Source organism: Mytilus edulis, chromosome 2 (genome assembly GCF_963676685.1).
Source record: "Mytilus edulis chromosome 2, xbMytEdul2.2, whole genome shotgun sequence".
Lineage (NCBI taxonomy): Eukaryota > Metazoa > Mollusca > Bivalvia > Mytilida > Mytilidae > Mytilus > Mytilus edulis.
Genome location: NC_092345.1, coordinates 48,970,322 through 48,994,918, shown reverse-complemented (window position 1 = coordinate 48,994,918; position 24,597 = coordinate 48,970,322). Strand labels below are relative to the sequence as shown.

Below are 24,597 nucleotides of genomic sequence, written 5' to 3'. Positions count from 1 at the left end.
AGTCTATATCTATCTATAATAATATTCAAGATAACAAAAAACTGCAAAATTTCATTAAAACTATCAATTTAGTTGCAGCAATCCAACAATGGGATGTTCGATTCGTCTGAAAATTTCAGGGCAGATAGATCTTGACCAATTAAACAATTTTATCCCATGTCATGTTTGCTCTAAAAGTTTTAGTTTTTGAGATATAAGCCAAAAACTGCATTTGACCCCTTATGTTCTATATTTTTAGCCATGGCTGCCATGTTTGCTGATGGATCAAAAATATGGATACAATTTATAAATAAGATACACTAAGGAACATTTAGTTTAAGTTTGAAGGTATTTGGACCAGTAGTTTCAGAGGAGAAGATATTTTAGATAGCCGAGTGATGGCATAAGCTCACATGGGGCCCTCAGTCCCGGTGAGCAAAAAATGAGGAATGAAAACTCGGTAAGAATGTCCATAGGAACAAAAGAAACAGTTTTCCCGTATGTGTTGAATAATAAAAATTAAAAAAATCATTTGTATATTTTCGAAGTATATAGATATGGTCAATAACATCTACGTATACATTTGTATTTAAAAGTCGGGATGTTGGAATGTGTTTGCTCATTGATAGCGACTGTACGGTGACCCATAGTTGCTTAACTTGATACACGCCATTCGGACAGTTGTCTTATTGGCAATAATACAGCACCCCCTTGTTTGGTCGGCGTAATCAGAGTAACACGACTGTGAAGGTTTGTACGTCTTTCTACGGACAGTAAACTTGTGAGTTTTCACCATAAAAGAACCTGAGAACATATACAAATCTGAAAAGGGCTCGACTTGTTAGTTCGGCACACTGCAGTATAATTATTAACACGATTATATTTATTGTGTACTGCAAGGAACAAACTGGTTTTTTTTACCACATTTCTAGGGAAAGAAATACACAAATAAAGAGGAATAACTTGTATTTAGGTAGAATTATTCAGTTGTCATGGTTTCTAAGAGTTTTTAATCTTCACCCACTGTATAACAAACTCTGCTTGACTGATAAGTCCATCAACTGAAAAATAGATAGCATATGGTATTAAACAGAATGATTAGGGATTTTCGCTCCTTTTGTTTTTACATTTTTGCCATATATAGTCGAAATCCTCTAGTTTTATTTTAAAAAATCCCCACCAACCCCTACTTTTCCTTTCATAGTTTTATTTCATTTAGTTTAAAAGGCCATATTTTAGAATACTATAAAAATTCTTGTAATTTTTTTCATCCTTTTTAAAAGAAAAAAGGAGCCAATTTTTCATGGCTTCGAAATACAAGTACACGGACCCTTCATGTGTATGCCCCATCTACGATAGAAGAGTGGCATTATATTTTCTGGTCTGTTCGTCCGTGCGTTCGTTTGTTTGTCCGTCTGTCCCGCTTCAGCTTAAAGTTTTTTGTCAAGGTATTTTTTGATGAAGTTGAAACTTAATCATTGAAGAAATTTACACTACTGTTTAACAATATTTTATTCTAGAACAAAGGGGTTAACTACAACTGTGTATGCTTGGTTACTTTCAAATTAAATGCTGTTTATTCTTAAAAAAGAAAAAAGAAACCACACGGATGTATACAAAATAAAGTTCCCTGTTAAATGGTTCATGTATAATTTTTAAACAAATAACATTTAACAATGTATAATAGTTTTATCCAAATTTACGTAGTTGATAGTTTCCTAATTTATAATACAGTTTGGGATGTATTTTGCCCTGTTAATTTGCATTGAATAAAAAATAAGAATGAAATACTCGCAACCTATTTCAAAGACATGTTGGGTTCTGCTACTTTACAATCAAGATGGCGGAAGACATCCTAGCGGTATTTCAAAGCCATGCATTTCATCTTTCTTTTATAGAACAGATATTTTTTCACATATATAAAAAAGAAATTGTGGTATGATTGCCAATGAGATAGCTGTCCACAAGAGACCAAAATGACATAGACATTAACAACCATAGGTAAACGTACGGCCTTCAACAGTCTATCAAATATAAATCCTCTACTTTTAAGATAGGACGGGTGTCTGCCGCCATCTTAGATTGTAACATACCAGAACCGAATATGTCTTTAAAATTCAACATAGTTACATGCAGAACTCATATTTTTTACAGGCAAATTCCGTTAAAAAAAGTACTTACGATCTCTGTCAAAGAAGTACATAATGAAGGACATATCTGGATTCTCGCTGATATAACCACTGTTATCAACATCGAAGTGATGAAATAATGTCACGGCCTCCAATGCTGTTCCAAAATTGTCCGATAACCAGTTGTTGATGAATTCGTCCGCATAGATATACGTATCATCTATAGTAAGAAATAGAGTTAGATAAATTTTGACATGTATAATTTCTGAAGTAAGCAAATGGTACCGGAACATACTGTTCATAAGAGGTGTCATACCACCAATTAAAAGTCCCTAGCTGTTCAACCAAATTTTGCAATTTTCACAGCTTTCTTAATATTTTACCTTAAGTTTAACTTCATAGAAACCAGGTATATCCTGAATCGTACATGTATCAGCTTTCTACATGCCAATTTTCAACAGATGTTTAAAATCATATAAAAAAAGAAAAGGTCTTCCGAATAGAGGTACCACTAAAAATAACCCCTGGTTTTCTGGAAATCTTAAGTTAGTATACTATGGAGTGCATTAATCCTCAATTTTGAAAGCAAACTCATAAACAAGTAAATTTTAGCTCAAAATGGTCTTAATATATTTCTCTTTCACCAAAAGTTTCATTTCTGCCAATTTGTTGGTTAGTTTAAGTAAACAATGACATCAAATGCACTATTTGTTGTCCGAGTATATGCCTACCTTCACATACGTTCTAAATTTGAGGGAGTAATTGGTGGTGTGACACCTAAGAGCCAGGTAAGGGAACAACACATATTCTCTGACTTGTTTAAAGGAAATCGAAATTATTTGCCCGACAAACACGAACATGCCTAAAGGTTTCAGCGATTGCTTGAATGCCACTTTAGGTATAACATGTAACTGTCATAAAAATAACTGTCATAGATAATTAATAATAATAATTAATTCTTTATTTAAAGAGGGTATCTCAATTCAGTGAGGCAATTTTTTTTATACAGTTAACATTTATACATTAAAAAACAATATATATAAACACACAATTCAAACATTCAAATGGCTCCCTCGTCTTTTTTCGCCGCATATATACGGATGAAATAAAATGTCGCAAAATGTATTTAAAAATAAATTGTTCAAACTATTTGATGGTTTACTCCTCTTTTGATATTGCAGACGACAGGAAAGGGGCCAATGAAAAAGCTAACATGTCTCCCATATTACTTTACATTTTAAGGTATAAAAATGCCAAATATTGATGACACGATAGGATTAATGGCATTAAATATTTTTTTAAATAATGTATCGAATCAGTTGTGTGGCTCTCTATATATCTAAGTTAGAGAGTTAATGAAAGTCTTTAAGTCAAAGCTGAAGGCTCACTGATTGTTAAATCAATGATAGGCAATATATAATGGTACCAAAGCTACAGTAAAAAAGTAATTGTCAAAGATTGAAAGCAAACAATTGTCAAAGATTGCAAGCAAACAATTATCAAAACATTACACGAAAACTTGAGATTGTATAACACTAAACCCATGAAATATAAAAAAAGATGAGGTACAATGTATGTTTGCCAATGAGACAACGCGCCTAAAAGAAACAAAATTACACAGAAAGTAACAACTATAGGTCACCGTAAGGCCGTCAACTATGAGCAAAGTCGATACCGCATAATGAGCTTTAAAAGCCCCAGTAATGACAAATGTAAAACGAACGAGAAAAATAACGGCCTATTTTTTGTACATAGGCCACTTAGGGGCTTCGGGAGGGTATACAGTTAGTTCAAAAACTGATGAAAACATACTTACTGTTTAAGTCGAAGTCTAAAAAGACGGAATGCATTTCGTCAGGATTTAACAGAAAGTCATGATTTTTATCTGCTAAATGAAATAAACGTCTAGCTTCTTTGCTGTCTTCTATGGTAGTTCCAGGGTAACCCAAAACAAATGCTCTTAAAATAATAAAAATCATTTCCAAAATTAACACACAATTCTGTTTGGAAGATTCTAATAGTATAAACAAAAATGATACAGAAAGGTCTAAGTAATTATTGTCACGAAATAAATGCTTGTAGAAAACAAAAAAATATTTGGAACACTTTAAAATTCGGACTGAAGATAAGTTATGAAAACTGTAAAAATCCACAAAAGTTAATAAAAAAAAGTATTAACATTAGGAAATATCTAAAAAAAAAAAAAAAGAAAGGCACTCTTTTTATCCATATGAAATTAACAATGCAATTGCACTTAATGCACAGAAATTGTTACCAACTAAACGATAACAGATAAGAAACACGAAATCAAAATAGGTTTATAAGTGTACATATATGGAATAATGTTGTAAATCAACTTTTATAGATATAGGAAGATGTGGTGTGAGTGCCTTTTTTCAAAAACAATATATTTTGTTTCAAATTTTACAAAAAACCTAAAGAAAGCATTCGAAGACAAATGATAGAGGAGTCCCTATGACATATCGGATCCAATTTGCCAAGGAAATAACTCATAAGGAGGGAAATGCTCCCAACATACTACTATCAAGTCGTAGTAAAGAAAAAAATATGTATCATAGATATCAGAGTTTTAAGTCGACCTCCCAACACCCGCATCTGCGATAAATTGTGATATTATATTTAAAAACCCTTAATAATGGCCTTAATGCATATTAATCTTAATTCATTGATTTAACCCTGTGATGGACAAGCGAGTGAACTAGTTTTAAAGTAAGCAACTCACATGGAAACTGCTATTACTGCTACGAAGATTGTCAGTAGTTTTCCCATGATTTTCGTCTGAAATAATCAAACGACTCAACAGTTGATATTCCGCTTCAATGTATTGCATTTGATTAGATAACGTTCTACATACACCTGTGTTTTTGGCATTGCAGTTTTTGTTATCTTTTATATCGTTATTATATATATAGTTATCAAAGGTACCAGGATTATAATTTAGTACGCCAGACGCGTGTTTCGTCTATATAAGACTCATCAGTGACGCTCAGATCAAAATAGTTATAAAGCCAAACAAGTACAAAAATGAAGAGCATTGACGACCCAAAAAAGTTTATGTTTTCCTGTACTTTTATTTTTATATTTTCTTGTGTGTACCTTTTGTTAGTTCACCGATAGAGATGGAATGGGGCAAAGCTATGTTTGACGAACAAAGCCACAATTGATGACTGAACTTTTCTAGTAATCATTCCTGTCTGATACTCTTTTTGTGGCTTATACTTTCGTCAAAAACAATTATTTTCATGTCGGGGCCTTTTATAACGACCGACCATACGATATAGGATTTTGTCATTGTTGAAGGCCGCACGGTTGACTATATTATAGCCATGCTATGCTTGATAGCAGGAGGAAAAGAAGTTCTAGCGACTAGCAACGAAAATGTAATTACCAAAATTTTAAAATTTAAAAAAAAACTGTTCAAGGAAAAAAGTGGTATTGCTGGATAAACTGTTGTATACGACTTGTTGTAACACAACTCTAAATATTTTTGAGTTCGCTATATATGAAATCGTCTAAAATCTTACAGAGACGTCTTGACTGTTTTTAAGTCTTAGTGTTTCTCCTGGGTCATTATCACATAACCATGGTCCGAGGTTTTTTAACAGTAAATATGACAAAATCATTTCTTTACTACAGGAGGGATTGTACTTGATTTTCATATGATGAAGACATAATCTTTCAATTAGTTTAAATGTAGTAGTCCTTTGTTCATCTATGTATTATTATCATTTTGCTTGGTCTCTTTGTTTCTTATTCTGACACCGGACTCGGATTTCTTTAAAACTGATATCTACTTTGCGTATTCCTATGTGTTTCTTTGTTCTAGATTGGCTAGAGGAATAGGGGAGGATTCTTACAAAACATGTTCAACCCCGCCGCAATTTTGCGACTGTCCCAAGTCTTGAGCCTCTGGTCTTGTATGTTGTTTAATTTTGATTCATTTTTATGTTCTGGAATTTAGTGTGACGTCCATTTTCATTGAACTAGTACACAATTTTATTTAGGGGCAGACCAACTTTGGGTGCGGAATTTTCTCGCTGCGTTGAAAACCCATTGGTGGCCTTCGACTGTTGTCTTATCTTTTGTCGGGTTGTTATCTCTTTGACATGTTCCCCATTTCCATTCTCTTTTTTAATCCCTAAAGATTAAAGGTCTGTATGCTCCTCAGAGTCAAATTGTAAACAAGTAAATCACTGCCACTACACAGCTTAAAGCCTCTTCCAAACATTGAAAGTCCCTACTATGTACTAGTTACCTAATTGCACAAACAACCATTTAAATTTCGTTTCCGTGATCTTCACATCTAGTAAGTGTTCTACTACTGATCGCCTACGCTTCATACAAAATGTACTTCGCTCAACAATAAATTTACACGAAAGAAGCACAATACAACGATATTATTTCTAACAAAACTATTATAAAAAAAACAAATATAACATACTTTGCTCATTGTTGAAGGCCATATAGTGACCTATAGCTGTTAATTCTGTGTCATTTGGTCTCTTGTGGAGAGTTGTCTCAATAGCATTCATACCACATCAGCTTGTTGGTGAGCCATTGGATTACATACTGGCTTATAACAGACGCAAAAAGAATATACAGTCGGGGTTGTTGCAGGGTTATTATTTTTTAATCTATTAAAGATAAGAATCAACAAAATGAGTGCGAAAAGTAACCGGTGAAGGAATCTATTAAGCTTTAATTTAGTATTGTTGGTCAAAATAAAAAGTTATAATCGTAAAATTAATAATACATTTTCTTAGCCTGTCCCGCTATAGAAATGGTTCTATCATAAAGAAAATTATAACGAACTGGCTGTTATCTTGTCTTAAGGCTGGAGCCTGTACAGTAGTTGTCTTTTGTTGATGTGCTTCATAAGTGTTTCTCGTTTTTTATATAGATTTAACTGTTGGTTTAACACTCGTCATTTTGGGGCCATGCTGTTCTTGCTGTTCGGTGCAAGACAAGGCTCCACGTTGACGGCCGTATTTTTACCTATAATGCTCACTTTTTACAAATTGTGACTTGGAAGGAGAGTTGTCTCATTGGCACTCATACCACATCTTCTTATTTCTATTTGACGTTTTGTTTTAAAATCAATTTCAAATTTAGAATTAAACCCTAACCTAAAACTTTCATTTAATTTATCATATTAATATTTTGTATTAAACTACTTTGAACAGTACACAAGAGTTCTCCCGTAGCCACTCTTTTTGGAGTTACTCTGTGAAATCTTGAACTGCTCTGAAGCATTGTTCAATATGTTTCTAAGTATTTATAGTCTCTGTTACTGGTATCATAGAGTTAAGTGCGCTTTCTGAACTGAATTTTATTTAGTGTTTCTATCAACCTATAATTCAAATATAGAACTCGAATTTATTAATAGTTTGTGTAGCCGAAGAATAATGTTCATGAAGTCCTTTGTTAATGAATAACACAACCATAAAATGTTAATGTGTTAAAATCACTTTTTTTCAAGAGTAAAAATATAATTAGTTGCACTTCTCTGGACTTACCTTCATTAAGAATACTCAAATACTTGAAAAGTATGGATGTACACTTCTCTGTTTTTTCCCGATTTCACATTTTTGAAATAATAAAAAGTTTCACATTTAATAAATAAGTATAAAAATAATCATTCAAGAGAAAAAAAATCCCTAATAACATGTTGTTTATATTGTTATAAAAACACAGAGGAATAATTTGTTTATTTAACTTTTTCATCTCAATTCACATTTCCCGTTAGTACAATTCCCATATCGCCTTAGTATTTTTTTCCCTTTTTTACCTGGAATTCACAGCTAAGGCGAAATGGGTACACACCTGTACAAGTACTGAATCCCTTTGAAGAACCTTATATTAATGAACAGAATACACATATAAGAGAACATCCAAATCCTTCTCAGGTCGACTTTGTCTGAGGACCGACCGTGCAAGGGCTGTATAGCCAGTCAAGGTCGTTAAAAACTTCCATTTCTTTTCTGAGGGAGTAGGATACTTAGTTTCTTAATAATTTTTATATTTCTTAATTTGTAAACGGACAGTTTGAAAAGCTTATTACAAATAATAATGCCTTCATGAAAAATTAATATATTTGTAAAAATACATTTATTGATATCCAAGACGACAATGCAATACGCTCTATCGAGCAAATGAGGAATGAAACTCATTGAAAACAAAGGAACACAGTTATAACACTGTATATGTTGCATAAATTTCTTTTTATATTTAAAGACATTTAGATTTTATTGTAGGGAGTTTATTTTCAAAATTACTTGCATTTGTTTAGAAGTCAGAGCGTTGTTTTAATGGTGTTAGCTCCTTGATAACGACTGTACGGTGACCTTCCATTTGGACAATTGTAGACATTTGTCTTATTGGCAATCATACCTTATATTCTGATGTTTAAATTGACTGGTCGGCGCAGTAGGAGTGATGTGTCTGAGAAGGAATATATGTCTTTCTACGGAGTGTAAACTTTTGAAGTACAATAAAAAAATTGGTACAAACTGTCAGTTGGAAATGACTCGACTGGTCAGTTCGGCACAATTCCGTATCATTAGTTACATGATAATATTCATTTTATCCTGCAAACAACTAACTGTTGTATATTTTTTTATTATTTGTTTACAACATTTCAGTCGAGAGAAATAATACACGAAAAATGAGTACTTGAACAAATTGTATTTTGGTAGAAATATTCTATGTCATGGTTTCTAAGAGTTTTTAATCTTCACCCACTGGATAACAAACTCTGCTTGACTAATATGTCCATCAACTGAAAAATAGATATATATGGTTTTAAACAAAATGCTAATGGATGTCCGCTACTTCTGATTTTAAAATTGTGTCAGACATTCGGAATCCTCTGGTTTTATCCACGTAGTGCCATTGAAAAAAATACCTGCTAACCCCTACTTTTCCTTTCATAGTTGTATTACATAAAGTCCAAAAAGCAATAATTTAAAATACTAGTACTATAAAATACTTGTTATTTTTTCATCATTTTTGGAATGAAAAGGGCCTCAATGTTAAATGCATGAAAAATCTAGAGAGAATTATTTCCATATTAAATTTTCAATGGCTTATATTTTGGAAAAAAAGTATACGGACCCTTTATTTTTTCATTTTTTTCTGCTTCTTTAGGCAGCAACCATTTGATTTTCGGGGGGGGGGGGGGGGGGCTGTCTATGGTTTTTTTTGGAAAAAAAAGTTTGTTCCCAGTTTTTGGAGAAAAAAATAATTTGTTTTTGAATTTGAGAAAAAAAAATTGTTTGTTTCACCCTCAGCTGCCACTATATGTAATGCTAAAATTGAAAGAAAAAAATTGTATTCGACTTGTCACGAAAAAAATAGATTGTTTTTCGCCATAGGCGGAAAAAAAAATTGGTCCAGAAAAAAACCCCAGAAAATCAAATGGTTGCTGCCTTAGTTACTTTATTTATATACTATCAGTTCATAACAGTGTTTCAAAATGCTTGTCTGTCGCCATCTTAGATTGTAAACTACCAGAACCCAATATGTCTTTAAAATTCTACATTGTTACATGCAGTACTCACATTTTTTACAGGCATCTTCCGGTATAAATAGGTACTTACAATCTCGATCAAAGAAGTGGATAATGTATGGCAAATCTGGGTTCTTGCTTATATAGCCACTGTTATCAACATCGAGGTGATGGAATAATGTAACAGCCTCTAATGCTGTTCCCAAACTGTTCGTTAACCAGTCGTTGATGAATTCGTCCGCATAGATATACGTATCATCTATAGTCAGAAACAGAGTTAGATAGATTTTGACATATATACTTTCTGTAGTAAAAGCAATGTTTTCTGAACAACTTCTGATAGGGACAGTGGATATAGGGCAACACCTGACTTGTTCAAAGGAAAAAGGAATCAAAATTATTTGCCCGACAAATAATACATGCCTAAAGATTTCAACATTACTCATCCGCTATTAAGAAGTGTAACTGTCATAAAAATAACTGAGCAGACACAGATTATTAATAATAATTAATTAATTATTTATTTAAAGAGGGTATCTCAATTCAGTGAGGCCATGTATACAGTTAACATTCATACATTAAAATACAATACATATAAACACACAGTTCAATCATTCAAAAATCAAATGGCTCCGTCATATACGGATAAAATAAACTTTCGCAAAAAATAAAATTGTTCAATCTATTTGATGACTTTCTCCTCTTTTGATATTGCAGACGACAGGAAAAGGGCCAATCAAAAAGCTAACATGTCTCCCATAAAAATAGTGCATATGTATTACTTTACATTTTAAGGTATAAAATGCCAAATATTAATGACACGATAGGAGTAACGGCATTAAATATTTTTTTAATAATGTATCGAATCAGTTGTGTGGCTCTCTAGTAAGTTAGAGTGTTAATGCAAGTCTTTAAGTCAAAGCTGAAGGCTTGTTAAATCAATGATAGGCAATATATCATATTTCATTTTCTTTAATTTGACCTTTAATTTAAAAAAAAAAATCGGACATGAAAACACCGTGTTAAAAAAAATATAAAAAATATGAAAAATCCAAGTGATAAATAGGAAATATGAAATGTCAAAAATAAAAACGAAGAGGCAGATTATACGGTCTATATATAATGGTGCCAAAAGTACAATAAAAAGGTAATTGTCAAAGATTGCAAGCAAACAATTATAGTCAAAACATTACACAAAAACTTGAGATTGCATAACATTAAACCCATGAAATATAAAAAGAAGATGAGGTACAATGTATGTTTGCCAATGAGATAACGCGCCTAAAAGAGACAAAATTACACAGAAATCAACAACAATAGGGCACCTTAAGGCCGTCAACAATGAGCAATGAACAAGTCGGTACCGCATAATCAGCTTTAAAACCCCAGAAATGACAAATGTGGAACAATTCGAACGAGAAAAATAACGGCCTATTTTTTGTACATAGGCCACTTAGGGGCTCCAGAAGGGTATACAGTTAATTCAAAAACTTATCAAAACATACTTACTATTTAAGTCAAAGTCTAAAAAGACGGAATGCATTTCGTCAGGATTTAACAGGAAGTCATGATTTTTATCTGCCAAATGAAATAAACGTCTAGCTTCTTCACTGTCTTCTATGGTAGTTCCAGGGTTACCCAGAACAATTGCTCTTAAAATAATCAACACACAATTCTGTTTTGAAGATTCTAATAGTATAAACAAAAATGATACAGAAAGGTCTACGTAATTATTGTCACGAAATAAACGCTTGTAGACAAAAAAAAATATTTGGAAGACTTTAAAATTCGGACTGAAGATAAGTTATGAAAACTGTACTGTAAAAAAAAATCCACGAAAGCTAAATAAAAAAAGTCATAACATTAAGAAATTTCTACACAAAAAGGGACTTTTTTTTCATATAAAATAAACAATGAGATTGCACTTAATGCACAGGAATGGTTACCAACTAAACGGTAACAGATAAGAAACACGAAATCAAAATAGGTTTATAATAGTACATATATGGAATAATGTTGCAAATCAACTTTTATATCTTTTTTTTAAGCAATATTTCTTTTAAATTTTGCAAAAAGCCTCAAGAAAGCATCCCAAGACAACTTATAGAGGGGTTCCTATGACATATCGGATCCCATTTGCCAAGGAATTACTAATAAGGAGGGAAATACTCCCTGCATACTACTATCAAGTCGTAGTAAAGAAAAAATATGTATCATAGATATCACAGTTTTAAGTCTACCTCCCAACACCTGAATCTGTCCTTGTTGTGATATTATATTTAAAAAACCTTTAAAATGCCCATAATGCATGTTGATCTTAGTTCATTGATTTAACCCTGTGATGGACAATCGAGTGAACTAGTTTTAAAGTAAGCAACTCACATGGAAACTGCTATTACTGCTACGAAGATTTTCAGTAGCTTTTCCATGATTTTCGTCTGAAATAATCAAACGACTCAACAGTTGATATTCCGCTTCAATGTACTAGTACTAGTACTAAGGTTGTTGCATTTGATTAGATAACGTTCTACATACACCTGTGTTTATGGCATTGCAGTTTTTGTTATCTATTATATCATTATTATATATATTACATTTTGTAGTTTATATTTTCCTGTACTTTTATTTTTATATTTACCTTATGTGTACCTTTTGTTAGTTCACCGATAGAGATGGAATGGGGCAAAGCTATGTTTGACGGAACAAATCCACAAACGATTGTTTACTCAACTTTTCTACTAATCCTTCCTGTCCGATATTTTTCTGGTGGGTTATACTTATGCATAAAACAATTATTTTCATGTCGGGGTCTTTTATAGCCGACCATAAGGTTTAGGATTTTGTCATTGTTGAAGGCCACACGGTTGACTATATGATTGCTTACATCTACCACATGGCAATCATCTCCTTATTTTTATATTTTAACTTTTTATGTTAATACTGACAAATCATTGTATATCCGTTATATTTTTTATCATGGTAAATGGCTATTCAATGTATTAATCAGGTTTTTTTTTCTTTTTTTTTTCTTCTTTTTTTTTTTATTAATTTACAATTGGTCTAGCTGCTTCAAGTGTTGATCCCCGGAATTATTTGACAAGTGAATGCCGACCTATTGCTACAAAATGAAGAAAGAACAATGCAGTCGATATAGAATATTTAGAAAAAGAGACATCAATATTACTTACCGAAGATATAATTGAGCCTAGTATGTCACCATGGAGAGCTCAAGTATGAGTAACTTCAAATGAAAGGCACAAGAAAAGACTAGTAATCAATTACTAGTATTCTCAAACTATCAACATATATATTGAACTTGATGCTTATCCGTTTCCTAACATTAGTCAAATGGTCTCAGATATCGCCAAATATAAGGTATGCAGTACGCTTGATTTACGTAGTGCCTATCATCAAATTCCGTTACGTGAACACGAAAAGAAGTATACAGGTTTTGAAGCCAATGGCAGTTTGTATCAATTTCGACGAGTTCCATTTGGTGTTACGAATGTAGTTTCTTGTTTTCAAAGGGTCATTGACTGTCTAGTTGCTGAAAACAAATAAGAAGCAGTATTTGTTTATATCAATAATATCACAATAGGAATCGACCAAAACGAATATGATGAAATCTTGCGTAGATTTCTTGATGTTGCGGACAAACATCAGCTGACATTTAATGAGGACAAATGTGTGTATTCTGTCGAGTCAGTCGATCTACTTGGATACACCATCAGTCAAGTGTTTTACGACCTGACCATGACCTGTTGCATTCTTTTCGAGAACTTTAAATGCTCATGAATTAGGACACTCAACTGTAGAAAAGAAAGCATGTGCCTTCATAGAAGCTGTTCGCAAGTGGATACACTTACTTAGTGGGAAACACTTCACTCTTGTCACTGATCAGGAAGCAGTTTCTCATATGTTTGATTCGAAGAAGCACGGTAAAGTGAAAAATAACAAAATAATTCAATGGAGAACTGAATTGAGATGCTACAGTTATGATATAAAATACCGTCCTGGACGAGACAATGCATCAGCCGATTGTTTTTCTGGAGCTTACTGCTCATCCGAAAGATCTGATACCCTTTCTGAATTACATAGTGCACTTTGCCATCCGGGCATCAATCGATTTCCTTTAATTCGTCCGTTCAAAGAACTCACCATTCTTAGTAGATGACGTCAAGAGAATTATCAAACAGTGTGAGATTTGTGCAAAAGTAAAACATCAGTATGCTAAACCGAATGCATCCCCTCTTGTGAAAGCTACACAACCTTTTGAACGTTTAAATATTGATTTTAAAAGAGCATTGCCGTCTGTTAGTACGAAGAAGTATATTCTTACCGTTGTTGACGAATACTCAAGATTCCCGTTTGCCTTTCCTTGTTCCGATATGACAAGGGCAACAGTTATTCAGTGTTTATGACAGTTATTTGCTATTTTTGGTATGCCTGTTTATATTCACTCGGACCGTGGTCAACCTTTCATGAGGGCCGAACTCAAACTTTTCTACAATCGCATGTAGTAGCTACTAGCAGGACAACGCCATACAGCCCACAGAGCAATGGGCAATGTGATCCCTATAACGGTGTCATTTGGAAAGCTGTGACACTACCACTAGAATATTTGGGACTTAAAGAGACGCAGCGGGAGAGTATATTGCCAGATGCACTGCACTCTGTTCGAAGTTTATTATGTACATCAATAAACTGTACTCCACATGAAAAAGATTTTTCAACTTCACAAGAAGATCAGCAGCTGACCAATCCTGAACCAGTTGTAATGAAAAGCATTTGCGTGCGACTAAGTATGATCCTCTCGTCGAGGAAGTAGATCTTTTGGGAGCTAATCCAACTTATGCTCATGTTAGATTGCCTGATGGACGTGAAACTACTGTATCAGTCCGACAACTAGCGCCAAGAGGACAATCAATAAGCAATGACAATCTTGATCATTCCGTTTTGAACGATAGAACTATGGACATTGCCGAAACCGATGTTGAAAATACAACACAGGAAGCTACCAACAACACAGACAACAATATCGAAACATCTCCCGTTATTAGACGTTCTACACGTGCAATGAAACCATGTAGATTTGGATTTGACGATAAACTGAAATTTTTAATTGAACTATTTAGTTGACTTTTAGAGGGGGTGAATGTAGTATACTATGTTTCTTTGGTTTTGTGGTAGTTAGTCATTAGTAATAGACATTGTAATAGTTTCCTACACTTTTCTTTGTATACGGATGGTTTGGATTTAAGTTGATAAACAAATCATATATCTACTTGAAAACTCTTTTAAATATTTATTAACTACACTACATTACACTACCCATGAATCGATAGTTGTAAAACGAGATTTGAGAGGACCACACATGCCGCTTTCCACTAATTATGGGGACATCTTGATCGCCTTACTATATAGTACAGCTTGCACACTTCGTCTAGTAATGGACTTCTGGTGAAGTACAATAGAAATTTGGTACAAACTCCATAACAAACTGTCAGTTGGAAATGGGAAATGACACGACTGGTCAGTTCGGCACACTTCCGTATCATAATTTACATGCTAATATTCATTATATCCTGCAAGCAACAAACTGTTGTATATGTTTTTGATTTTCTGTTTACAACATTTCAAGAGAAATAATTCATGAAAAATGAATAACTTGTATTTATTAAGGTAGAAATATTCCGTTGTCATGGTTTCTAAGAGTTTTTAATCTTCACCCACTGGATAACAAACTCTGCTTGACTGATATGTCCATCAACTGAAAAATAGATAGCAAATGGTATTACAAATGTAAACAGAATGCTTAAAGCCTCGGTCACACCTTACCGGATAGCTCGAACGGACGCCTAACGGATAACTTTTTTTCAATCCGTTGATGTCCGTTAGACGTCCGTTCTTATCCGTTAGGCGTCCGTCCATATCCGTTGCGTGTCCGTTAAGCGTCCGTTTTATCCGTTGACGTCCGTTTTGTTCGGTGGAACATTTTGAGCATGTTCAAAACTTTGAACGGACGTCCAACGGATAAAATGTCCGTTGAACGTCCGTTAAGCGTCCGTTAGGCGTCCGTTTTGTACGGTACTCGTCCGTTTTGTATCCGTTACGTGTCCGTTATGCATCCGTTGGAGATCCGGTAGACCAATTCACCAACGAACGTCTACCGGACGCCTAACGGACGCCTAACGGACGCCTAACGAATAAAACGGATGTGAAACGGACATTAACGGAAGGATAACGGATAAAACGGATGCCTACTGATAGTTTATTCTCATAAAACCATGCAAGTACAAAGGGTACAGAGAAGTTGAAAAATAATATACATCAAAAACATATATGCATTAGAAATGCATAAAATTCAAAAATACTAGATGTAAAACGGACAAATGCCAATTGAAATTTCGCGTCAGAAATGCCAATATATGGTATGTTAGATTTTCGTGAGTGTCATGACTATTTATTATTCGTTATGGATCTTGGAGTAAGAGCACGTCTTCGCTACCAAGCAGCTCTTATTCAGGCCAGACTCAACTTAAATGTAGCAAATATAACCCTTATAGCTGTCGAAAGGAGAAGACTAAGGAGATGGTGGACACGACCATGGCTTAGTCCTGAAAGACGACGCAGTTTTTGTCTATATGACCAACTCATGAAGAAACGTAAAATCAAATCGGATAAATTGTTCAATTTGTTTGGTACGTGTGACCTTGATAACTGTCCTACTGACCAGACTTTCCCAGAAGCAAATATTATAACATATATACTAGATACCATGTCCATCTGACGCGCCTTTAATTTTCAGATGGTTTATTTCTTTTAATTTTCAGATGGTTTATTGCCTTTAATTTTTAGATGGTTTATTGCCTTTAATTTTCAGATTATTTTGTTCATCCGTTTTATCCGTTACGCTTCCGTTAGGTGTCCGTTTTATCCGGTACTCGTCCGTTGGATGTACGTTCGACGTCCGTTCTGTCCGGTATGTATCCGTTTCACGTACGTTCAATGTTCGTTGTGTGTCCGTTAGGCATTCGTTACATGTCCGTTAGTACACCAACGGACTCCCAACGGATAAAAAATTTGTCAACGGATAACTTTTTTTTTATCCGTTAGGCGTCCGTTCGAGCTATCCGGTAAGGTGTGACCGAGGCTTAAGGATGTTCGCTCCTTTTGTTTTTAAATTTTTGTCAGATATTCGAATTCCTCTGATTTTATCAATGAAGTGCCATAAAAAAAAATCACCGCGAACCCTTACTTTTCTTAAATTGTTTAATTACACATGTAGTTTGAAAAGCCATATTTTGAAATACTATCAAATCCTTGTTAAAGATAGCGATAGACACTTGGCCTACCTTAAAAGTAGAGAAATTTCAAAGCCATATATTTCATCTTCCTTTAGATTTATTTTTTTCACAATCTATCTAACACAAATCCTTTACTTCTAATTTATGTCGGGTGTCTTTCGCCATCTTGGATTGTAAGCAGAAACCAATATGTCTTTGAAACTTAACAGAGTTGCATGCAATACTCATTTTTTTGCAGGCAACTTCCTTTAAAAAAAGTACTTACGATCTCTGTCAAAGAAGTGCATAATAAAGGGCATATCTGGATTCTCGCTGATATAACCACTGTTATCAACATCGAGGTGATGGAATAATGTCACGGCCTCTAATGCTGTTCCCAAATTGTTCGTTAACCAGTCGTTGATAAATTCGTCCACATAGATATGTGTATCATCTATAGTAAAAAATAGTGTTAGATGAATGGTGACATATATATAATACTTTCTGTAGTAAAAGCAATGGTATCTGAACAACTTTTGATAGGGACAGTGGATTTGGGGCAACAGCATGTTCTCTGACTTGTTCCGAGGGAATTAGAATCGAAATTATTTGCAAGGCAAAGACATGTATAATGGTTTCAACTTAACTCCTACACTTATAAGTACCTGGATTTTGAATGTCACTACCGGAATGTACATGTAGCTTTCTTAAAATAGCTGACACTGCGGAACATAGATTATTGAGTCCCGTCACCTGTTTTCGCCGCCTATATGGATAAAATAAACTGTCACAAATATTTAATTTTTCATAGAGTTTTCAAAATATTGGATGACTTGCTGCTCTTTTCCTAGTAAAGCCTTTATGAGACGCCAAGAAAATGTCATATAAAGTAGCTGACATGTCTGCCATAAAAATAGTACATTTGTAATGAAACGACGCACGATACTGGTGTCACCTAACGTTACACACTCAAAGACGTAAGCCAAAATAAAAACGTTGGGATGCATGTTGTTCAGATGGCTTTTTACAATAAATTTTAAAGGATTGATTTTTTTTCGTAAGAAAGGATTAATTGTTTTTTCTTAGATAAAAGATGTTAAGCTTTAGTTTTATTAACAAATTAAAAATAAAAAAGTAACTTGAATTGAAACCATTTGTTTTATATGCATTTTAATTATATAAAGGCAATCGATTACTTTTTTTATGGATAAACTATGCACTGCAAATGCACTCATCTTTGCACTCCAGAATGTCAAGGCGAAAGGACTACAGCATATCTAGCATGTCAGTTCTGCACAAATATATGTAAGGGAATTAGAGGGAACAATTATTATTGCTGTTTTTTCTATTAATTTGTATTATAGCGGATCCGACTATTATACATGTAGTCCGGAAAACACTTCAGTTCCGCGAAAAAATCTCTCCCAACCCCTTCTCTATGAATCGGTAGAGCTTCAACATAAAACATTAATTTAAAAGTTTTCTTATTAAGCAACAAAACAAAATAGCCGTATTCCAAATCGTCTGTGAAAACCGCAATAATGACAATTAGACGGAACGTTACAAGTATATTTTATTAAATAACGTCAAAATCGTATGTGGGGACATTGTATCGAACATTTTAGTTTTATCTCATATCTCGTATATTAGATTTAATTTATGGGAATTTAATATCAAAATAGAGATAATTTTTTGTACTTTTATCCATTATAATTTTTTGTATGTAGCGAATGGCACTGTATTAAATAAACATCATGAAAAAAACAGAAAACGTAACCCTACGTTTAATTTGGTTTGAAGGGGACAAAATGTCGGACATTGCTATTCAACTCAATAATAAGAATTTATTTTAAAAATTCCTAATTATTGCATGAGGCGAAAGTGTGATCTTTGTACAAAATACTAGTATAAGAATTATTTACTTTCGACATTGGGATTGCTCTGGAATTTCCTTTTTTGGGACAATTTAACAAAAATGACGGCAACCTTTCGTGCACGGGACACATAATTTGTATCATCTTGATCCCTTTTATTCTATATTTTCGTCTTTTCGAGAGAAAAAAATCGACATTACGTCATCGCCCAATTATGAATTGCTTGTTCTAGACAAACTTTTATATCGTTTGGTTATAAAATTTATATGTTTTTTACGGTATTCAGAATTTCACAAAACTAAAAGTGTAACGCGGGACAAGGAAATCATATTGCAAAATAAAGGTTTTATTGAGTTTTAATTTATGAAAATGGTCTGTTACATATACAAAATTGCAATAATCTGAAAGAAGAGTTTAAAAGCTTTAAAATGATATACAACACTTTATAATATCAAATTTTTATGTTTAAAAATTAATAAGATGAATGTGTCTTGTCCGTGATTTTACCAAAGTAACACCAGTAGCGTGCGACGTTTCATTACTTTACATTTTCAGGTATAAAATGCCAAATATTGACTACACGATAGGAGTAAATAATGCATCGAATCAGTTGTATTTACGGCCCCCCAATTAAGTTAGAGTGGTCTTTAACAGCTAAAGGCTCACTGCTTGAAAAATAAAAAAATAATATAAGATGGTACCGGAGCTCCCGTAAAAAATTACTAGTGAAAGATTGCAAGCAAACAATAATCAACATTTTACACACACAAAACTTAAAATTGCATAGCATTAAACAGAAAATATGGTATGATTTCCAATGAGAGAAGATCTCTCCAAATGAGACCAAATGACACAGAAATTAACAACTATAGGTAACAATGAGAAAAGTCTATACTACATAGTCAGCTATAAAAGGCCCCGAAATGACAAATGTAAAACCATTCAAACGAGAAAACTCACGGCCTGATGTATGTACAAAAGGCCACTTAGGGACTCTGGAAGAGTATACAGTTAGTTCCAAAACTGATCAAAATATACGTACTATTTAAGTCAAACTCTAAAAAGACGGAATGCATTTCGTCAGGATTTAACAGGAAGTCATGATTTTTATCTGCTAAATGAAATAAATGTCTGGCTTCTTCACTGTCTTCTATGGTAGTTCCAGGGTTACCCAAAACAATTGCTCTAAAAATAGTTAAATGCAAAGACATAAAATTGGGTAGCAATTACATTATGAGAGTCCAAAGTTGACCTCATTTAAACCGAGATCTCCGAATCTGTCTTGATTGCAAAATAATATTAAAAAAATAAAAGAAGAATTTGCCAGAGGACACGGCTGCTCTTACTCTAGCTTTGCAATTATCCAAGTTTAAAAAAAAAAATGCATGAATTCTGTAGAACGGTTAATGACTTAATGACTTGTTTCCCAAATTCGTCTGTCTGCATATTGTGGTTTCATTAAAAGTGTGTGAGTTTTATACAATTTTAATCAGGAAAATTTAAGTTAGAGTGTGGAGACGAAAATGGGACGGAGTTCATTTGTTTAATTCTTTAATGGGCAATCAAATGATTAAGTGTTAATGTAAAGTAAGAAACTCACATGGAAACTGCAAATACTGCTACGAAGGTCATCAGTAGTTTTGCCATGGTCTTCGACTGAAATAATCAAACGACACAATTAAGATTCTGCTTCTATAAGGTTAATGTTTTTTTTAAAGAGTATCTACAATTTTAATGCTATGTTTGAAGATGGTTGTATTTGATTAGATAACTTTCAACAAACATTATGTCATCCTTTAATAAGTCGGCTTCATATCTTGACTTACATCTAGAAATTGACAATGAGGGTCGATTGAAAACAAAACTTTACGACAAAAGAGATGATTTCAGCTTTCCAATTGTGAACTTTCCATTTCTAAGTAGCAACATTCCAGCAGCACCTGCATACGGGGTATATATCTCCCAATTGATACGATATTCCCGTGCTTGCGTTTCCTATCATGATTTTTTTGATAGAGGGTTACTGCTCACAAGGAAGCTATTAAACCAAGAGTTCCAAATGGTGAAGTTGAAATCATCCCTTCGTAAATTTTACGGACGCCATCACGAGTTGGTTGACCGTTATGGAATAACCGTTTCACAAATGATATCGGATATGTTCCTTACGTCGTAACTACAATCCCCTTCCCTTTCATGAATGTGACCTACCGAATTATACTATTTACCGGATTTGTAATCACATAAGCAACCCGACGGGTGCCACATGCGGAGCAGGATCTGCTTACCCTTCCGGAGCACCTGAGATCACCCCTAGTTTTAGGTGGGGTTTGTGTTGTTTATTCTTTCGTTTTCTATGTTGTGTCATGTGTACTATTGTTTTTCTGTTTGTTTTTTTAATTTTTAGCCATGGCGTTGTCAGTTTGTTTTAGATTTATGAGTTTGACTGTCCCTTTGGTATCTTTCGTCCCTCTTTTAATATTTATGATTTTTTTGTAATAAAATCTACTCTTAAGTTCTGCCACCAACATTTCAATTTTTGAGAAAGGCATATCTACATATAAGCAGATGAGGTTGTGACACGGTGATGACTGATATACCCCTATTTTGACATTTTTACCTTTTATGTCTGTTTTGTTCACGCATTGTTGTAGGTGTAATTAAATTTGATGCGACTGTCATACAAGTGACAGGTGTAGCGCTATAAAACCAGGTTCAATCCACAATTTTCTACATTTGAAAATGCCTGTTCCAAGTCAGGAATATAAGTGTTGTTGTTCATTCGTTTGATGTATTTTATCATTTGATTTTGCTATTTGATAAGGGACTATCCGTTTTGAATTTTCCTCGGAGTTTAGTATTTTTGTTATGTTAATTTTTAGTATTTTGAAATGCGTCTAGTTTAATCAGAAAAGTATTTATTGGTCAGTCTTTCAGAAATCATGTACTTTATTTTTATATTCTATACTGTGAAGCAGAGAGGCATCCGCGGGTCCATGACTGAATTAAAGTATATAACTATGCGCAAGCCTTATTTTAGTATTAGTATTGTCATCTGATAAAGTCATGCCGATTATAAGATACACAGTTTTCTCTGCTTTCAAACCTTTCTGTTTGGACCCGTCGAACTGGAACTTTTCAATTATTGATAATATTAATTATTTGGAAAACAAAAGGTCCTGGAATGGAATTTTTTTAATCAACAGCATTGTCCTATATAAGTTATAAATAAAGTTGAATTCTTTGATTCGCTGTGTTACGTCATGCCCGCTAACAAATTGAAAACTGTACCTATACGCCTTATTTTAGTCCAGATTTTTAGTATTCGTATTGTTATCTTAGAAAGTCTAACTGATTAAAATACTACAATAGGTAACAATTTGACAATTAAGTAGTGTCAACCCTGTGATTATGACCCGTGTAATACTATATAGCATATTAATCCTGAATACACCGTTTGGTGGTGCGCCTGTCAGATGCGGAACGTACAGATAAGGTAATCGGTAACAGGTGAATATACTATTGGTATCGATATCGGACTCGACCCGGAACTTCTTAATTATTGGCAATATTAATTACGTGGAAAACAAAAGGGCCTGGAGTGGTGTAATTTTTAATCTATACCTTTGTACTATATAAGTTATATATAAAGTTGAATTTTTTGATTCGTCGTTTTTACGTGATGACGGCTGACAAATTGGACCTCGTAATTTTAGTATTATAGATGTAACCACGTTAATCCAATGACTACATTCCGTTCTTTTTACCTACCACAACTTACCACAATATTTGTATGTGTTATGATCAGCACGACGATTGACACTAATAGAACAGGAATCGATTATCCTTCTGAAGCACTTGAATTTATCCCTAGGTTTTAGGTTGAGTAAGTATTGCTTAATCGTTTAAACTACTAGTTCTCTTAGCAATTTTAAGTTGACTATTTTGGTATCAACTTAAAAAAATATGGACGCTTATTTTTTTGCATTTGTTTTTCGTGCAGATTGATGTCTATATCGACACTATTGATATATTTTGTCGTGTTTGACTTTGTTAACCAGAAAATTCTTGAAAACAGCTGTCCAAATTTTGACCATGTTTCCACACATTCTTTAACAAGGTCACGAAATTATAAACCTGCTTTAAATTTTGATCTGAGTGATTTGTTGGGTTTCTTATACAAAAACATGAACTTTGAAATGTATGCTCGTGTCAGACTGATTATTATTATAGCAAACCTGCACAGAGGCATCTACGGGGAATGCAGTTGTGGATTTTCTATACAAAATTATGGACTGCGCGGTTGCTGCTTAAATTATTTTGGGACAACAACGATACGCGTCTCATTGGACGTAATATTGCATATTCACTTCTGGTCATTTCACATTTGGCAGAGGATATACAGAACAACGATATAGGCAATATTGATTGCAGTCCATCCCGTTTGGTCATAATCTAAACTTCGGTTTCTCCAAAATGTATTTGAATAAGACAATGTATTGAGTTTTCTGCATTTTGAAAGCTTTTACTAGTACGATTATTACAAGTATTACAAATGTTGTTATTATTATAGATTTACCTGATACTCGAGTTGCAAATAATGTGAATAATTAAGATTTTTCTTATACCTAACTATATGTATAACACTCACTTGATAGCGGCTATGAACTCTGAAATACCGTGTCTTTGACGAGATTAAATTTGGAAAAGTACTGATTTTAACCTACTTTCTTTGTAAAGTGAATACAATGTTCTCAAAGTTTGGTGTATATAGATAATGTATGACGTCATGTAATACGAAATTTATAGATGAACAATACATTTTGTCTGAGACTACTATAACAGTGTGTTATAGTAGTCTCAGATTTTGTTCATGATTTTTAAAAGATCATTTAAGATTCGTTGAAAAAATTCCACAACTTTAATATTCTTATTCTGTAAAATTGACATGGATAAATTATTTATAAGTTAATGATTTTATCACCAAGAATTCTTGATTCTTATCACTGAATCAATTTAAAAATTGAGGTCTTGAAAATAATAATGTTGATACATTATAGATTCATTTATGAAACTACCATGTCGGAAATTTTAAGTTTCACACATTTTCAAAGGTTGGGGGATATCTAAAATGAGATGGTCTCCATTGAAGGCTGAAAGTACATCTGTTATGTCTATTTTTATGTATTATTTGAAACACTGACGATTAGGTTCGATTTTTATTTTCACTATTCAATTAAAATCTTCAAATTTTTAATCTTTATCGCATGGTCGGAAAGACGAAATCTTAAAGTTTTATAAGTGATATGTGTGGGCAAATAGTGTGTGTAGTTACTATCTAAACGTTAGAAGAATCAGAAAAACACATCTTTCGCACCAAAAAATACAGCCAAAGAAATACAGAGACAAATTCTAATAATGTAATGCTCAAAAGTTTATAAGAGATGAATAAATCTATCAAAAATATATCACGAGAGCCGACTAAATATAGATACGTCTAGTATTACTTTGATAAACAATATTGTGGAGTTTAGACTGATTCAGCAATTCTTCTGTGTTGTCTGTAAATAATAACAATCCCCTTTTCTAACGCATTTTTTTCGCAGTAAATTCGACATTAATTTATTTTAGCCACCCGATACATTCCTTTTCATTTTATTACAAATGCGACCTTGTTTATGTGATAAAATGATATTGAGATTGGTGGATGTATTTCTCTTTCTGTTACTTTTACTTTTAAGTGAACGAGAAAAACGACAAAACGTCATCACTTTTGTTGTACCTCTACAGTGATAAAAAAAAAC

At 33.4% G+C, this 24,597-nt stretch overlaps 3 protein-coding genes across 4 annotated transcripts; all 3 read right to left on the bottom strand.

Moving 5' to 3' along the window:
• Nucleotides 1–928: 928 nt before the first annotated feature.
• Nucleotides 929–4,962, bottom strand: LOC139512346 (uncharacterized). Its single transcript, XM_071299912.1, has 4 exons — nucleotides 4,852–4,962; nucleotides 3,925–4,067; nucleotides 2,161–2,328; nucleotides 929–1,040 (listed from the first exon to the last, which is right to left on the bottom strand). The coding sequence occupies exons 1-4, from the start codon at nucleotides 4,896–4,898 to the stop codon at nucleotides 979–981; spliced, it is 420 nt and encodes a 139-aa protein (XP_071156013.1). The 5' UTR covers nucleotides 4,899–4,962; the 3' UTR covers nucleotides 929–978.
• A 3,834-nt stretch (nucleotides 4,963–8,796) lies between these two features.
• LOC139512345 (uncharacterized) lies at nucleotides 8,797–12,962 on the bottom strand. Its single transcript, XM_071299911.1, has 5 exons — nucleotides 12,825–12,962; nucleotides 12,019–12,074; nucleotides 11,146–11,288; nucleotides 9,728–9,895; nucleotides 8,797–8,907 (listed from the first exon to the last, which is right to left on the bottom strand). The coding sequence occupies exons 2-5, from the start codon at nucleotides 12,063–12,065 to the stop codon at nucleotides 8,846–8,848; spliced, it is 420 nt and encodes a 139-aa protein (XP_071156012.1). The 5' UTR covers nucleotides 12,066–12,074; nucleotides 12,825–12,962; the 3' UTR covers nucleotides 8,797–8,845.
• A 2,335-nt stretch (nucleotides 12,963–15,297) lies between these two features.
• LOC139512344 (uncharacterized) lies at nucleotides 15,298–24,468 on the bottom strand. Of its 2 annotated transcripts, none has more exons than XM_071299910.1 (5): nucleotides 23,373–24,468; nucleotides 20,397–20,452; nucleotides 19,839–19,981; nucleotides 17,209–17,376; nucleotides 15,298–15,406 (listed from the first exon to the last, which is right to left on the bottom strand). In XM_071299910.1, exons 2-5 carry the CDS (start codon nucleotides 20,441–20,443, stop codon nucleotides 15,345–15,347), a joined length of 420 nt encoding a protein of 139 aa, XP_071156011.1. In that variant the 5' UTR covers nucleotides 20,444–20,452; nucleotides 23,373–24,468; the 3' UTR covers nucleotides 15,298–15,344. The 2 variants fall into 2 exon arrangements, with proteins under 2 accessions (XP_071156011.1, XP_071156010.1); XM_071299909.1 differs by having other exon boundaries at nucleotides 23,445–24,468.
• Nucleotides 24,469–24,597: the final 129 nt, after the last annotated feature.